This window comes from Euprymna scolopes, unplaced genomic scaffold (assembly GCF_053919585.1).
Source record: "Euprymna scolopes isolate OS-2025 unplaced genomic scaffold, ASM5391958v1 sca3, whole genome shotgun sequence".
Lineage (NCBI taxonomy): Eukaryota > Metazoa > Mollusca > Cephalopoda > Sepiida > Sepiolidae > Euprymna > Euprymna scolopes.
In genome coordinates this window covers 56127-75000 of record NW_027633324.1, presented here as the reverse complement: position 1 = coordinate 75000, position 18874 = coordinate 56127, and the positions used below count along the sequence as shown (strand labels likewise).

Sequence of the window (18874 nt, the reverse complement as noted above, 5' to 3'; positions counted from 1 at the left end):
TTAACCATTGCAAACCCAAAATCGCCCGCAAATCGCTCCCAACCACTGTAAAACTGTCGCAAAACTGATTGTCCATCCTAATAGTGGCCAAGTTCGCTGGAAAAAATGGTTGCATCATTCTACCGCCCAGTAGATATTTCACTGCCGATGCAATGCTTTACCTGTATAAGAGCCAAGTATGTTCTAGGATAGAGTATTGTTACCATATAAGGGTTGGATTTGCTAAAGGCATCTTATCCTGTCTTTTTCATTTTTTATTTTTTGACACGGTGGTCATCACGTATCAAGGTCCGGAAGCCACTCAGGGATAAGGGTTATTGCAAGTACAGTACATTAGTGTGGAGATTTATTAAAGTGTTTACTTAAGAGGGCAGTTCATTAGGAATTTGTTAACGTTGGACTTGAACACATCCAAGTTGTAGTCTGGTGGGAAGCAGGCAGATGGAACAGAGTTCCACAGGCGTGCAGTTCTAAGAAAGAAGCTTTGTTCATGGAATCTACGTTTTGATTTAGGCACAGATAAAGAGTGGGGGAAATTTTTCACAGTGGATTCGGCTAGACGGGTGTTTTTCATGAAAGATTGGCGAGGGGGTACCAGAGATTGGAGTTCAGACGAGCACCTGCCATGGAAATTACGATAAAACAAGGATAGGCTCGCAACGTCTCTTTTGTGGGAGAGAGGTTGCAGGGTAGAGAAAAGGGCATCCCCCACTAAGCCACGAAGTCTATTTTGTACTCTGTCAAGGCAGAATAGGCTGTTTTTAGCAGCTCCTGCCCAAATATGGCAGCAATATTCCATCCTTGGACGTACTTGGCTTTTATATAGATAGAGAATTGCATCAGTAGTGAGATATCTTCTGGAACGGTAGAAGGATTCCACCATCTTTCCAGCCACCTTGGCAACAGACTTGATGTACGTGTTCACTTCAGATCAGGAGTAAAGGACAAACCCAGACGCTTGTCAAAACATGGGGCCTCTCCTAGACGAGAGCCATCCATTTCAATTGATGCCAGATGGGGATCAGAGCGTTGATGATGTAAAGATAGGAGTTTGGTTTTAGATGCATTAAAGGTAACCAGCCACGTCTTCACCCACTGAACCACGCGCTCAAGATCAGAGGAGAGAGAATCAGAGAGAACTTTGTCATTTACAGCCTTTGATGTGTTGCTGTAGATGGTCGTGTCATCAGCATAGATGTCAACGAATGATTTAAGTATGTGTTTAGGGAGATCATTTATGTAGATCAGGAAGAGAGTTGGGCCCAGGATTGACCCTTGAAGGACTCCAGCATTAATACTGCAGGCCTCTGATTTTTGTCCATCGACCACTATTATGAGCCTATCGGAGAGAAATGATTTAATGATTTAGAAAACATTTCCAGTAACACCGTAGCTGGAAATCTTGTGAAGTAGGCTCTTATGCCATACCTTGTCGAAGGCCTTTGATATGTCAAGAGCAATTGCCCTAGAAAGGAAGCCTTTGTCAAGAGATTCACTAATCCTGTGAGATATAACCGTCAGCACATCTGTGGTAGATCTTGCAGAATGGAAACCATATTGCGTGTCGCTAAGAAGGTTATTTCTGCTGAGGTGGTTGACTATTTCTCTATTTTATATAGATTCCAGCAACTTACTCATCACACACAGGAGACTTATTGGTCTGTACTGAGAGGGAGATGACTTATCACCTGAGTTCTTAAATACAGGGCATACTGATGAGGTTTTCCAGGGAGTCGGAAAGCACTTCTCAAGGCAACGCTTAAAAAGTATCGTAATTATGGGAGCAAGTTCTGGTTGAAGCTTTTTCAACACTATAATTGGGATGCCGTCAGGGCCAGTTGCTTTACTGGAATCAAGGTTCTTGATTAGCTTGGCGACCTCATGCACAGATATTTGTATGTTACCTAGTGTGTTCTGTGTTATAGGAGGAAATATGGGGAGTTGATGGCCTTCGTTGCATAGGGTAGAATTTGTTGCAAAGTTCTTTGCAAATAGTCTGGCCTTGTCTGATGCTGACGAGATGTGTGTGTGTGTGTGTGTGTGTGTGTGTGTGTGTGTGTGTGTGTGGATATAGATAGATAGATTGATAGATAGATAGATAGATAGATAGATAGATAGATAGACAGTGTCGTAGCCGATTTGGAAAAAAACTCACACATATAGAGACAGTTGTATTTATATAATTGCAGATAGATAGATTGATAGATATATAGAGAAGATAACGTATATATGTGTGTGTGTGTTTGTGTGTGTGTGTGTGTTGACCGAAACATGTTTTCAGTGATTATCTTAGCTATATATGTAAAACATTACAGAAGTGGTCATATAAAATCGTAGAATAATCTTTCATTTTGCATATATTAATTTGAAGTGTTATATTTGTCTATATAAAAAAAATGTCTACCATTCATGTATTTCTCATATTCTGCTGATAAAACTTACTCGAAATAATCTGTTATTTCATTTGATTTTTTTTAAAATAGGGATCCAATTTGATTATTTATTCATGGGGATATTGAATAAAAAATATATCAAAGTCAAAACCTGTTACGTCAAGTAGATTTCTTTGAAGTTTAATAAAGTTCCGTTATCATTACAGGACCGAACTATGCAAATTTAAATATATCGATTATATCTATGCACCTCTATTAGGGGAGGGCAACTATTTGTTGGAATATAAATAAAATAAATATTGTTATATATACATAAAGAAAAGCTCGTGATACCGTTTTCTCTTCCCTACAATCTCTTTCCCACAGAAAAAAACGTTGCAAGCTTGTCCCTGCTCTATCAATATTTTCTTGGCAAATGCTCGTCTGAGCTCCAATCTATGGTCCCTCCCTCTCAGCAAACTTTCACGAAAAACACTCGTCTAGCTTAAACTACTATCAATAATTTCCCCCATTCTTTATCTGTACCTAAATCTAAACGTAGATTCCATGAACAAAGTTTCTTTCTTAGAACTGTATGCCTGTTAAACACTCTTCGGCTTGCCTGCTTTCCAACTGACTACAATATGATCGCCTTCAAGTCTAATGTAAACAAGTTCTGAATGAGCCGTCCTTTTAATTAATCCAATTTAACAAATTTCCACTACTAACGATTACTACGATATCGTCCCAATGTCCTATCGTACACTCATTAGCCCTGATCCTCCACTGGCCTTTGGGCCTTGATAAGTGGTGAATCTTTTGTAAAAAGATCATCGCCACACCTTGACCCATTTGGGAGATTTCGATATCATCATCATCATCATCATCATCATCATCATCATCATCATCATCATCATCATCATAAAAAAAAATGACCCCCCCCCCCAAAAAAAAATAAAACAAAAGTTGTAGTAGTAAGGCAGACGTGAACCTGTACCGTGAAGGAGAAAAAGAACGTGAAAAAAGTGACGTTTTTGCTGTTGCGTCCATCGCCAAACCGGAAGTGAAGTAGGTTGAAATAAAGGCTAGTCAATCGAAAGGAGGGATGACTTTTGAAAATATCGACGAAAAAGCCCCCCCCCTCTCTGTAGAAAACTTTTCGATATTTATCGTCTGAAGAGCCGAGCTTCAAAACGATACCAATCTCATGAAAACCCGTCGAAAGTTTTAGGCATACATACATACATACATACATACACTTAAACAGACAGGTGATATTTATATTATAGATGTTTTATCCAACATGTTTTTCATATATCTGCGATGCCATGTTAATTTTTTTATGTTTTGGTTATTTTGTGACGTGTAAGTCAAATTTCGGCCGTTCTATTCAGTGTAAAATAATTTTTGACTTTTCAAAAAAAAAAAAAAAAAAAAAACAAGCAAAAAAAAAAAAGAAAAAAAAAAGAAAAAAAAAGAAAAAAAAAAAGAAAAAACAAAACAAAACAAAAAAAACAAACAAAAAACAAAACAAAAAACACAAAAAACAAAACAAAACAAACCAAAAAACAAGCAAAAAAATAAAATAAAAAAAGAATTAAACAAACAAAATTGTATACTATGACCAACCTCGTTCTGTATGTACGTCGATCACTGGCACAGGCGTAATCTTTGGGGAAAGGGTTGCACACAAGTTCATCCTCCCAACGCCAGGTGCAGAAGAACTCCTTGATGATAGGCCGGAAGTTCAGGGTAGACGGACTGTGTTCCGTCGTCGTCTCTGGTGTGAGCATTTCCGTTGAAGGAGTAGTCATGATAGCTGGCGTCGACAAGTCCACACTTTCTGCAGTTGTGATTTCAGGGGTGACAAATACTGGGGTCGTATCATCTTCCGTGGTCACGTTTTCAGTGGTCACCACACAGGGGCCTTTATGAAGTATCTTGAGTGCTGTGTTTTGGCAAACAGCCTTGGAAAACGCACAACTGAATTAGATTGAAAACTGACAATTACACTTACTGAAAATCATGTCATTAGCGTCGAAGATGAATTATTGGACAGTATCAAGAACTTTGAATACACGCGTACTCGTGCGCGCACGCATGCGCGCGTGTATATATATATATATATATATATATATATATATATATATATATATATGAGCAAACAGTTAATAAAATATGTTAAAAACAGTTTGAAATGAGTTAAAAACATATTTAATCTGAAAAGGAAACACTAGATGAATGGATAGTCCTTAATCCGCGGAGGTTCGAAGAAATACTTTCCTTCTTCTCAGAGGGTAGGAATTAGCAAAATGCGGGATCGGATTTTGCATGCACAAGTATTTGATGAAACAACAAGTAAATCAAAGATCTTACTTGAAAACAAAAAAAGTGAAGCAGAGGGAATATGGTGAAGAAAAAAGTGATTAGACATGAATGGATAGTCTGGTTGAAGATAAAAAATCCAGTGACTGTAAAATCCAAATGTAAAACTTCAAGAAAGTTAAAAGAATTTCCATTTGTAGAAGTAAAATCCCGGGAAATCCCGTAATTGGAAGAAGATGGTCCATAATAATCCAAAGGCATAAATCCATGGAATAATTCACAAAACTCTGTACAAGAAAATTATTTTATATATATATATATATATATATATATATATATATATATATATATATATATATATATATATATATAATTCACAAAAATGTGTATAAGGAAATTATTTTATATATATATATAATTCACAAAAATGTGTACAAGGAAATGATTTTATATATATATGTATAGGTGGATTAGAACAACGGAGTTTATATAATGTATCAGTAAATGCATTAATACAATTAAAAGAAAACATTGCTCGTTGTAATGTAGATATATAATAAGCTCGATAGGCATAAATATCTAATAGCTATTTTAATAGTGAGTAATTAAAAATTAAAAATCGGTTTCAAAAGGAAAAAAAAACAACAAAATCAATAAATTGTACGATCGTTTCGGAAACGATGTTTTTATTGAAGTAGACAATACTTCTTGAACAATAATTTTATCATTTGATTTTGTAAAAAAAAGTCCCCTCATCACCAAAAATAGTTGGAGGGAAGGTGTTAAAGACACCAAAAATAAAACTAGCATTTTTTTAAAGCATGCCAGATATATCTTTTATTCGCCCGTTTTTAAAGACTGTAAATATCTTAGTCCATTCATTCATGAATGGTTGAAATGATGATATGAATGAGTAAAAGAAGACATAATTGTTTTAAAACGATTGCCATTTAAACGATTAGATAATAAATCCACTGTGAAAAATTTCCCCCACTCTTTATCTGTGCCTAAATCAAAACGTGGATTCCATGAACAAAGCTTCTTTCTTAGAACTGCACACCTGTGGAACTCTGTTCCGTCTGCCTGCTTCCCACCTGACTACAACTAGGATGTGTTCAAGTCCAACGTTAACAAATTCCTAATGAACCGCCCCTTAAGTAAACACTTCATCAAATTTCCACACTAACGTAATGTACTTGCAATAACCCTTATCCCTGAGTGGCTTCCGGGCCTTGATAAGTGGTCACCACCATGTAAAAAAAACAAAAAACTTACCGATTTGGATAAGTAATACCATCAATACCACAAACAGAATGATTCTTCGATCCAGTGCAATTCAGTTTCATCGTTTCCAAACAGGGAGGATTAGCAATCGCTGTTGTCTCAATGACTAGCAATAAATAAAAGATTAAACAGCAAATTTAGGAGGATTTTTATTGAATTTAAAAGACACCATTGATAAACCTAGCATTAAAAGTAAGGCAGATGAATCTTTTAGTTTTTCTTTTTTTGAAATCAGGAACTGTGTTTAAAGTAGTCATTTAGATGTTTGCTATAGCTTTTTATTTTATTGAATCATATATATATATATATATATACTTCAGAATAGTTTTTATTTAACAATCAGTTGTTATGGAAACGTAAATGTAAAGAGGGGGGGCTTTAATTGTCATCCACATACAGTACTGTTTCGTTGCATCACAAATCATCAGTGCGGCTAGACAAACACCTTTCCCTATATATATATATATATATATATATATATATATATATATATATATATATATATATATATATACTTCAGAATAGTTTTTATTTAACAATCAGTTGTCATGGAAACGTGAGATTGTAAGGTTTACAAAATATTACTGGCAGTAATATTCTATAAGTTATCCCATCTAAACAAGAATTGCTCGATATGCAAGATAGAGCAAATAAATTAAATTGTAATTCAATGAATTTCCAAAAACTCTCATTGAGATGAAATATATTTTATATTTAATATTTGAGCAAACTCTCATTGAGATGAAATATGTTTTATATTTAATATTTGAGCAAACGCATTTCAAGTAAAAACATTATTACATACTTTAAAAAATTTTTTTTTATTACATTTTCACCCCAAACAAGGTGCATTGCCACTTTGGTGTAGGGGGATACTATCAGGAGCAGCAACTACTCGGGCACTATGTTGGGATTTGGGCAGCAAGATGTCGGTTCACGTTGCACTTGAACTTCTGCATGTCAGTACAGTTGGGGAAGCAGGAACTTGAAATGGAATTCCAGAGTCTAGCGGTTCTGGGGAAGAAACTACTGGAGTAGAAAGATCTTTTACATCTAGGGATCTCTACTGTGTGGGGGTGGGATTTAGCTGCCTGTCGAGTTTGTCGAGGGTGTCTACGTCGTGGGGGCATAAGTGTCTGCAGTTCGTCAGAGCATTCACCATTAAAATACTTGTAGAACAGGCAGAGGGATGCAACGTTTCGTCGATGGGACAGAGGCTGAAGCTTAGATGCCAGTTCAGGGCCTATCAGATTGGCGACTCTTTTTTGAACCTTGTCAAGGAGCGAGAGACTAGTAACAGATGCACCAACCTCAAATGTACTTATTTGTCATTTCAAAAGTAGTATAAATTTTAAAAATTATGTAAAACTGGCAGTACCCGCTAACCGGCGTTGTCCAGTGGAAGCGTGTCCCCCATTTCGAAAAAAGTAAAGTAGGTTGTTGTTGTTGTTGTTGTTGTTGTTGTTTCACAGGCGAGAAAAAAAAGAAGAAAAACATCCATTTAGTGGGTGATATCGTACATGAGACCTTGATATTTTGGTCTTTTTCTCTGTTTCAGCTCTGTTGAGATCTCCATCATTAGCAATACTCACTTCAACCAAGGTTGCCGCTCTCTCTCTCTTTCTCTCTCTCTCTCTTTCTATCCCTCTTTCTCTCTCTCCCTCCCTCTCTCTCTCTCCGTCTCTCGCTCCGTCTCCCTCCCTCTCTCTCTCTCCGTCTCTCGCTCCGTCTCCCTCTCTCCCTCTCTTTCTCCCTCTCTCTCCCTCCCCTCTCTCTCTCCCTCTCTCTCCTTCTCTCTCCCTCTCTCCTTCTTTCTCTTCCTCTCTCTCTCCCTCTCTTTCTCCCTCTCTCTCCCTCCCCTCTCTCTCTCCCTCTCTCTCCTTCTCTCTCCCCCTCTTTTACTCTCTCTCTCCTTCTCTCTCTCCCCCTCTCTCACTCTCTCTCCTTCTCTCTCTCTCCTTCTCTCTCTCCTTCTCCCCCTCTCCCTCTCCCTCTCCCTCTCTCTCCTTCTCTCTCCCCCTCTTTTACTCTCTCTCTCCTTCTCTCTCTCCCCTCTCTCTCTCCTTCTCTCTCTCCCTCTCCCTCTCTCTCCTACTCCCCCCTCTCTCTCCTACTCCCCCCTCTCTCTCCCTCTCTCTCCTTCTCCCCACCTCTCTCTCTCTGCGTGTTTAGATTTCAAATAAGTTTTTGTCATCATACCTTTAATTTATACCTGTATCATTTTGTAATGTTTCTTTTTAAAACAAGTAGTTTTAAATGATTTTTCTTTCACATCAAATATTAACTCTCTTTACGACTTTTCATTTCCAAACAAGATGATTGGCATCTTATCCATTAAAAAAAAAATCTAAGTAGTTTTATATATTTATATATAATGACACTATATCCGATATGGTTTTGGCGGATAACATTGTTTTTTTTTTATCTAATATTTTAGAAACTACTGGATTCGTTAAGGTATAATTTTTTTAATTTTATGATAAACTAGACTACCCGTGACCCGTTGGGTCAGTATGTTATATTAGCTATGGAATTCATGTATGAGCGTGACACTTGTGACGTAAAGAAAATATATTTTTTTTTTTTGACATAACAGAAACATTTCTATGAAAGTATATTAAAATGAAAAATCACGGACGGATCACTCAAACATGAAAAAAAAAATCCTCCCTCTTCGTGTAAAGTTACGTATTTTTCCGAATAATTGCTCAAAAATCAAAAATTAAACATGATTTTCCTACGAATCGAACATCGACGAAAGTCATTTAGCGGCAAAAACGCACATGAATCTACCGATGAGAAATATAAGAATGAAAAACCCATATTGGAATCCTTCAACCAAGTTATAGAAACTTAAAATCTAAAAAAAAAAAAAAATTAATAAAACCTGAAGCAACAAAATGAAACCTAAATAAATAAAACGAAATAAAACTAATGTTGATATAGATTAGTAAATGTGTCAACAAATTCACTGTTCTCACACAACTATTTTGTATCTAGAAATGTATACAAAAATAAAACAAGAAGGAAGGAAGGAAGGAAAAGGGACGGATAGAGAGTAGTAGTAGTAGTCGTAGTAGTAGCAGTAGTAGTAGTAGTAGTAGTAGCAGCCTTGGCTTTACTACAATTGTTCTTATGTTTGTCAACGGGTTAAAGTTGTTTAGTTGTAAGAAAATAGCGACAGTACAGTTGTAATAAAGAATAGTTGCAAAACACCCCCACTCTTCCCATGTTAAATAATAATTTCGAAATAATAACGTTAATATTTCAGTGTGCAGGTCAAAATCTGCAAAAGAAGCGATTTGTGTTTATTTGTTTACGTTGTTATGGGTTAATATTAATGCGCGCATGCGCAACCGGATGTCGTAAACCGGAAAGTGGGTTATATCACTCGTTACAAGGTCGTTTGAGTTTTATAATTATATAGATGTATACGCTTGCACAACATGAGGATATCATAATAATGGCATTAAACATTATGGTGGGTAGTATGTAAATACGTGGTTGGCTATACGTTTACATTTTCCATCAGTGTAGCTAGTGTCCAAATACAAAAACAACAAATATACTAAACTTCCCTACAATAAAAAAAAAATTAAATAACAATTTGATCTAATACGAAAATATAAAAATATTTTTTTTAAATTCAATTTGCAAAAACGTAGAACAATATCAAGGGAGATAACTCTTTTTGTGGCGATAACACTTTTTTTTTTAACAAAAACAAAACCAGATTTGAAGGTCTATATATAATACGTGTATATTTATATAGCATGAACTTTTTTTTATGCAAACCTACTAATGTTAATGTTACGGCTAGACTTCAGATCGTTTTGAACGAAACAAGATTTAATCATTTTGATTCTAGTCCAGTATGTAATCAGAAATGGGTGTATAATTAATAAAAGTTCATGCAAATTAAATATACGGCTTCGTTTGTTATTGAGCATATTTGACATAAAAAGAGTTATAACATTGTTTTTCCAATTTCTATGACCAAAACAATAACTGAAACACACACACACACACACACACACACACACACACACACACACACACACACACACACACACACACACACACACACACACACACACACACATATATATATATAAGCTACCACGTGTAGGCATCTAGACGACCCATGTAGATTATGCCTTCATGAAAAATTTGCTATCCTGTACTTTAAAGAACCCCAACATCTATTAAACTGTAGAAGAGAAATAGCAAATAACTGTGTTCACAAAATAAAATTTACTCTAGGATAGCGATACAATAAAAACAATAGAAAATAAACAAATAAATATATTAAATAAACATGAATATACATAAACGATCGCACATATATGTATGTATATATATATATGTATATATATGTGTATATATGTATGTACACATATACATATTTATATATAAACTAACAATAAAAAAAAAACACTAACCTAGTTTTAAAACAGATCCTTTGTCCGATAAAATGCATGCCCATTGGCTGATAGGAAGGGGCGCGGTGGATACTAGAAAGCTGATTGGCTAACTAAAATCTCAATAGGAGAGGAGCATATAAAAACGATAAACAACCACAGAATTTGCGCATAAGCCTGAGGAGTCCTAGAGTGGATGAAACGCCGAATATTCAGTGTAGCTTAATCGCTATATATATTTTATAAATTACTATATATATATATATATATATATATATATAATTTTATAATAGTATCACTGTAGTTTTTTTTTCCTAATTGTAAATTCATTGAAGTGCCAATGTTTATCAGTGTTCAATTACAATCTTTAGCTACATATGACCAAAACTATAACTGAAACACACACACACACACACACACACACACACACACACACACACACACACACATATATATATATGTTTTATTTTTTTATTACCGTTTTATCTGTTTGGTTACATATGTTTCGGATGTTGGACCGTGTTTACGATCTAACAGCCTCGTCAGACCTTATAATAATAAGAAAATGTAAAAAAATATCAAACTTTTTTTTGTGGTATTTGGTAATGAAAACCTACGGCAATTTGATGCAGAAGAATTTCTGCAATCAAAATATTATATACAGGATAAATCAAGAGAAAAAAATATTTACTAGAAAAAATAGGGTGCTTCTGTAGATTTGGGATCTTTAAAACTAATGCATTTCAGGTGAAAACATTATTACATACATATTTGCAATGTTGAAATTAGTTTAGATCCTAAAATTTATGGAATTGAATCCCGAGAAAAATATTTATTAGAAAAAATAGGGTGCCTCTGTAGATTAGGGACCTTTTAAAAAACTGCATTTCAGATGAAAACATTATTATGTACTTACTTGTAGTCTCGAAATTCGCATAAATTCTAAAAATTATTGAAAATGAATTAATAGAAAAATAATTACAAGAAAAAAGAGTTCTTTAGTAGGTCAAGGTTATCTAAACTAACGCATTTCTTCTATGGAAGACAAACTTTTTAAAGTCGCCTGACGAGGACTTGTGGTTTTAACAAATCATATGTCCGAAACAATAGCATGTCCAGTGTCGCGAATTTGTAAATTTATTTATATTAATAAAAATATATATTGGTCTTCTTTTATTGAGCACTCTTAATAACCTCGTAAAATTCATAACTTTTCTGCATTGGTGTGCGTGTTTATATACATATATATATATATATATATATATATATATATGTATATATATATATATATATATATATGGTGAATAAATTACAAAAGACTATATTCCAAAGTTTATGATGTTGACCATCTCATAATTTATTCCTTTAATAAGGTTGACATTAACAATTCTTGACAGTATCTGTTTCGTAGCGCAAAATTAATCGTTTAATTATTATATCAATCAGTGAATCTATTATGCCCTTAACTCATCAGAAGAAATAGCAACAATCAACCCAAGGGCATAATAGATTCACTGATTGATATAAATCATAAGATCGTCAAAATAATGAATTTTGGTATATAGTTTTTTTTGTCATTTATTCACTATATTGCTCTGTAATTACATTGAGTTTCTTAGATAAGGATTGGTATATATTATTAGAAAATATACGTACAGTACTATTTCGCTGTTTCACAGCACATCAGTGCGGTGCGGCTAGACAGGCAACTACCTCAAGTCAGGATTGAAACCCAACCGCCTGTACGGCAGTCAAGCTCCTAACCATTACGCCAATCGGCGGCTGATGTTCGAGTCGTGAATTAACGATGCTTTAACATCGTCCGAAATACCAAAGCTCGATTTGTTTACACAAAGAGCATCGCTTGATACGCTAATGGTAATTCATGTATCACTTCTTAATATGCTCAACTCAAAATAAGGAGATTGTGGCGATCCCCTGGTGCAATCAGGTGGCTACTGGCAGGCCCTGGATGTGGCAGCAGGACGACGCTGACCCACAAATCCAATGAGACCCAGGCTTGGCTTCGGAAGGAATGCTATGACCTTGTACCCTTTTCCTATTGCCCTCCCACCTCCCCGACCTGAACCCTGACTACTTCGTTTGGTCATACATCAAGGACATAACTGACATGTGGAACTCTGTTCCGTCTGCCTGCTTCCCACCGGACTACAACTTGGATGTCTTCAAGTCCAATGTTAACAAATTCCTAATGAACCGTCCCCTTAAATAAACACTTCATCAAATCTCCACACTAACGTAATGTACTTGCAATAACCCTTATCCCTGAGTGGCTTCCGGGCCTTGACAAGTGGTGATCACCGTGCAAAAAAAAAAGTAATACAAACCCCATAATATATATATATATATATATATATATATATATATATATATATATATATATATATATAAAAAGACATGACCTACCACAATACCAAAGCCAGTTCGATTTCTGCCATCCGCCGAGTAATAGCCGAGCTCCCGCCGGCGCTTGTGGAAAAAGCATGCCCCCAGTTTCGGACCCATGATTGAGGCTGAAGGCAGCTTCATAATTAATGGAATTGATTCTTTCGATAAAAGTTTTAAAATAAAGCTGTTGTTTTCTTTAGGGCGACATGTTGATCGTTCTACCCCGTATGTAAGATACTCCGAATATCTTAACTTCTTACTATTTTCCTTATGGAAGCATAGGATACATTAATTAGAAAATAGCTTAAAGCTGTTTACAAGGAAGTGGTTATTAATTTTCCCTCTGTAACTAAAGTACTAGTACCACCACCAGTCTACATCGGATAATATTATTTTCCTTCATAAATTCAAACATGGCTGGAAATTTGTGGAAACAGTTCTCAGACCTGGTTGCATCACTTCTGCCATGAGGCATCTGTCGAGTTTAGACTGCCATTTTGGAAGATCAACACGTGACTATTTGCCAAATAGTCCAAGAAGTCTAGATTAGTACAGGGTCTATGGAAACTTAATTAATTGGAAAATGAAACAGAAAATAGCTTAAAGGGGAAATAACTTACAGCTGTTTACAAGGAATTGGTTATTAATTTTCCCTCTATAACTAAAGTACTAGTACCACCACCAGTCTACATCGGATAATATTACACACATTATGCATAATCTCCCTGTCCGTCTTCGTAACTGGCTAATTAACTCATACACAAACTATTACCTTTCCTTTTCCATTTACAAAAAAATAGCAATTTAAAGGCAACTGCTATAATCCTATCCTATTTATTTCAAACTAATTAAGCACTATCCTATTTATAATAATTGCAGAAAGTTACAAGGAAGTGGTTATTAATTTTCCCTCTATAACTAAAGTACTAGTACCATCACCAGTCTACATCGGATAATATTACACACATTATGCATAATCTCCCTGTCCGTCTTCGTAACTGGCTAATTAACTCATACACAAACTATTACCTTTCCTTTTCCATTTACAAAAAAATAACAATTTAAAGGCAACTGCTATAATCCTATCCTATTTATTTCAAACTAATTAAGCACAAGGTCATCAAAGTGTGTGTGTGTGGGGGGGTCGTTGATCATCCACATTTATCCTACTCTAAACTAGAATCGTCTTAGTCACCACAATACTACATTTATATCCTATTTATAATAATTTGATTGCAGAAATTCACCTCTGGACAAAAACGTAGGTTTACAATAACGGAGGTCACATACACATTTATTATGTCTAAATTATTATCCATTATCTTATGTAACTTTAGAATAAAATACTACATTCCATCATTACGATGGCGCACACCTTACAAGGAAGTGGTTATTAATTTTCCCTCTATAACTAAAGTACTAGTACCACCACCAGTCTACATCGGATAATATTACACACATTATGCATAATCTCCCTGTCCGTCTTCGTAACTGGCTAATTAACTCATACACAAACTATTACCTTTCCTTTTCCATTTACAAAAAAATAACAATTTCTTCGGGTATTGTCATTGGCTGCGAGTTAAGAAATCGCTTATTCCGGAATACAAACCTACACAAATAAAAGAACACGCTGCTCAGTACCAAGGAAGCAAATATACGTATATATATATATATATATATATATATATATATATATATATATATATATATATATATATATACACTTCAGAATAAAGTTATTTAACAATCAGCTGGTATGGAAACCTGTGATTATAAGATTTACGAAATATTACTGGCAGTAATATTCTATAAGTATTATCCCATCTAAATAAGAATTGCTCGATATACAAGATAGAGCAAATAAATACGTTAAATAAATACGACAAGGCATGTTAGCACAAACTTGCAGGTTTCATCAGTGAGCAAAATACCAAGGAAGCATATAATATATATATATATATATGTATTAAGTAAAGTGATTTTCAATTTAAAAATTAAAAAAAAAATTTTTTTAATTTAAAAATCAAATTTTAATTAAATTAAAAATCAGTTTCATAAGAAGGAACAACAACAAAGTCAATTATCAATTTTAGTTTGCTGTTTATTTGTATTATTATCTAATATTTGTAGTGTCTTTTTCCTAAATTTGCTGATGAGGAGACCGTGCTTACCAAAAAAACTATATATAATTGTTCTACATAACTTCATGTATACCACAAATAAAAAGCACGGATTTCCGAAACGATCGTACAGATAATTGACTTTGTTGTTGTTCCTTCTTATGAAACTGATTTTTAATTTAATTAAAATTTGATTTTTAAATTCAAAAATTTTTTTTTTAATTTTTAAATTGAAAATCACTTTACTTGATATTGAATTAGCTCTAGGACATTTAACTATCGAGCTTATTATATATCTAAATTACAACGAGCATTTCCTGTATTTTAATTAAACTAGTAATTTCACTGTTACATTAAAATACACTTAGCTCTTTAGACTATTATTCTAATCTCCTATAAAATATATATATATATGTATATAGATATATATATATATGTATATATATATATATATATATATATATATATATATATATATATATAAATATATATACTTCAGAATAAAGTTATTTAACAATCAGCTGGTATGGAAACCTGTGATTATAAGATTTACAAAATATTACTGGCATTCTGTAGACGTTCAGCGTGAATGTAGACCTCGCGATATTATTGTAGTCCTTTTGTTAAACCTGTAAAAGTATTCATCTAAGTAATCTGGTTAATGTAGTGTCAGAATATATCTGGTTATTACGGTTTATCAACAATGTTCTTACATGAGTCTGACATATTTCTATGTTATGGACGCCCGGCGCAAACGGAAACCTCACGATATCATTATACTATTTTTAGACAGAACAGATACTAGCATTGGATCCTATCCCATCTAAATAAGAATTGCTCGATATACAAGATAGAGCAAATAAATACGCTAGAAATTTTGTCTCCTTAACCTTTAGGGTTTCGATGTCTACTATCTCTTCAGAGTAAAAAATATTAGCAAATATTTATGTAGGTATGCACCCTATTTGCTAAAGTCAGTCTCGCTTGATGTAAACATAATTTTTTCAACATTATGACATGAACAATATGTCTATATCATAATTGCTTCACAAACTCTATAGAGGTAAAATTTAATTATGTTATTATTGAACATGTAATCATGTGATTATTAAATTACTAGCATTTTAGCCCGGCGTTGCCCGGGTATTTTGTGTGTGTTGAAAAAAAAAAGCGGTCAATTTTTTAAAAATTTGACCCCTATTATGATCCCTTAACATTTATTGTTTTGGGCTCAAATCAAATTATTAAGTTAGATCCATGTCCAAGGAACCTATATCTAAAATTTCAAGTGTTTAGACCCCAAAATTTGGCAGAAGAGTTTGGTAGAGTTCTCAAAGGTCAAATCGTTGAACTTTGACGCCTTAACAGCTAAATTTCTGGCCGAAAACGGATTACAAAGACTTTCTCAAATCTCAGTACTCTGTATATCAAATTTCGAGTCTGTAGACTAAAAATTGACAGAGTTATTGCGTTGGTAAACGTACACAGACACACAAACAGACACACACACAGACACGTTCACTTATATATATATATATATATATATATATATATATATGTATGGTGGAAGCACAGATTACTTACAGAAGACCCCCCCCCCAACATGTTAAGAATGGCTTTCAAAATAATAACATTATTATTTCAATACGGTAAAAAAATACATACGTACTCAACATTTACATTATAATAACCCTTATTCTCGAGTGGCCTATGGGCCTTGATAAGTGGTGATGCTTATGAAAATGAAAAGAATCGAATCTCTCACCTGGAGCTGTCATAACATCTGCAGTTGTTGCGCTTTCCGTAGTCTTCAGTTCGTCTGTAGTGAACTGTGACGTCGTTTCTTCTTCCGTGGAGAAATGTAATGTAGTCGGTAAGCTGGTAACTTCTTCCGTGATGAATTGCCAAATGTCACTTCCATTTCGAGAGAACTGTGAGTCCGTCACTTCTTCTGTAATCCACTCTGAACTTCTAGAATTTTTGCTCGAGAGTTGCGAATCTGTGACTTCTGTAATAAGGGATGACGTTCTATCATCTATTCTAGAGAACTGCGAGTCTGTGACATCTTTCGTGATGTCTGTGACATCTTTCGTGATGAATTCTGAAGTGCTAGGATCTTCTCTTGTGAACTTAGAGTCTGTTACATCTTCTGTGATGAACTGCGAACTTCTAGGATATTCTCTAGAGAACTGTGAATCTGTCACTTTTTCTGTTATGAATTCTGAAGTTCTAAGATCTTCCCTCGAGAACTGCGAGTCGGTTACGTCTGTGTTTAACTCCGAACTTCTAGGATATTCTCTAGAGAACTGTGAATCTGTGACTTCTTCCGTGATGAATTCTGAAGTTCTAAGATCTTCCCTCGAGAACTGCGAATCGGTTACGTCTGTGTTTAACTCCGAACTTCTAGGATATTCTCTAGAGAACTGTGAATCTGTGACTTCTTCCGTGATGAATTCTGAAGTTCTAAGATCTTCCCTCGAGAACTGCGAATCGGTTACGTCTGTGTTTAACTCCGAACTTCTAGGATATTCTCTAGAGAACTGTGAATCTGTGACTTCTTCCGTGATGAATTCTGAAGTTCTAAGATCTTCCCTCGAGAACTGCGAGTCGGTTACTTCCTTTGTTATGAACTGTGAATTTTCGCTAGAGAACTGCGAATCGGTTACGTCTGTGTTTAACTCCGAACTTCTAGGATATTCTCTAGAGAACTGTGAATCTGTGACTTCTTCCGTGATGAATTCTGAAGTTCTAAGATCTTCCCTCGAGAACTGCGAATCGGTTACGTCTGTGTTTAACTCCGAACTTCTAGGATATTCTCTAGAGAACTGTGAATCTGTGACTTCTTCCGTGATGAATTCTGAAGTTCTAAGATCTTCCCTCGAGAACTGCGAATCGGTTACGTCTGTGTTTAACTCCGAACTTCTAGGATATTCTCTAGAGAACTGTGAATCTGTGACTTCTTCCGTGATGAATTCTGAAGTTCTAAGATCTTCCCTCGAGAACTGCGAATCGGTTACGTCTGTGTTTAACTCCGAACTTCTAGGATATTCTCTAGAGAACTGTGAATCTGTGACTTCTTCCGTGATGAATTCTGAAGTTCTAAGATCTTCCCTCGAGAACTGCGAATCGGTTACGTCTGTGTTTAACTCCGAACTTCTAGGATATTCTCTAGAGAACTGAGAATCTGTGACTGCTTCCGTGATGAATTCTGAAGTTCTAAGATCTTCCCTCGAGAACTGCGAGTCGGTTACTTCCTTTGTTATGAACGGTGAACTCTCGCTAGAGAATTGCGGATCGGTTACGTCTGTGTTTAACTCCGAACTTCTAGGATATTCTCTAGAGAACTGTGAATCTGTCACTTTTTTTGTTATTAATTCTGAAGTTCTAAGATCTTCCCTCGAGAACTGTGAGTCAGTTACTTCTGTTATGAACTGTGAACTTTCTCTAGAGAACTGTGAATCTGTGACTTCTTCCGTGAGGAATTCTGAAGTTCTAGGATCTTCCCTCGAGAAGTGCGAGTCGGTTACTTCGGTGTTGAACTGCGAAGTTCTAATATCTCTAGAAAACTGAGAGTTTGTCACGATTTCCGTATTGAATTCTGAGGTGCTAAGATCTTCTCTCGAGAATTGTGGGTCTGTTGTTTCGTCTGTGATAAACTCTGAAGTTTTAGCATCTTTAGTCGAGAATTGTGAGTCTGTAATTTCTTCGGTTATGGATTCTGAAGAAGGCTGTTCATTCGAGAAATCTGAGTTCGCCAGTGTCGTGAACATTAGAAGCTTTTCAGTAGTCGGTTTTTCTGTTGTCATGAGCGGTTCTATAGATGGCTCCTCGGTTCTGGAAGTTAAACAAGGACCCGTGTGATGTTCGTCGAGGTTTTCATCACGACACATTGCTTTTGAAAAGTGACAACTGAAAAAAAAGAAGACAGGCGTGACAGACA

The 18874-nt window shown here is 35.1% G+C and overlaps 1 protein-coding gene across 1 annotated transcript in view; it reads right to left on the bottom strand.

Moving 5' to 3' along the window:
• Positions 1-18874, bottom strand: part of LOC145274257 (uncharacterized) — a 60895-nt gene that overhangs the window by 8487 nt on the left and 33534 nt on the right. Inside the window, exons 5-7 of the mRNA XM_080127375.1 lie at positions 16700-18843; positions 5973-6087; positions 4002-4355 (exon numbers count right to left, since the gene is read on the bottom strand). Coding sequence (XP_079983501.1) covers positions 4002-4355; positions 5973-6087; positions 16700-18843 — 2613 coding nt within the window. The remainder of the gene's footprint in view (positions 1-4001; positions 4356-5972; positions 6088-16699; positions 18844-18874) is intronic.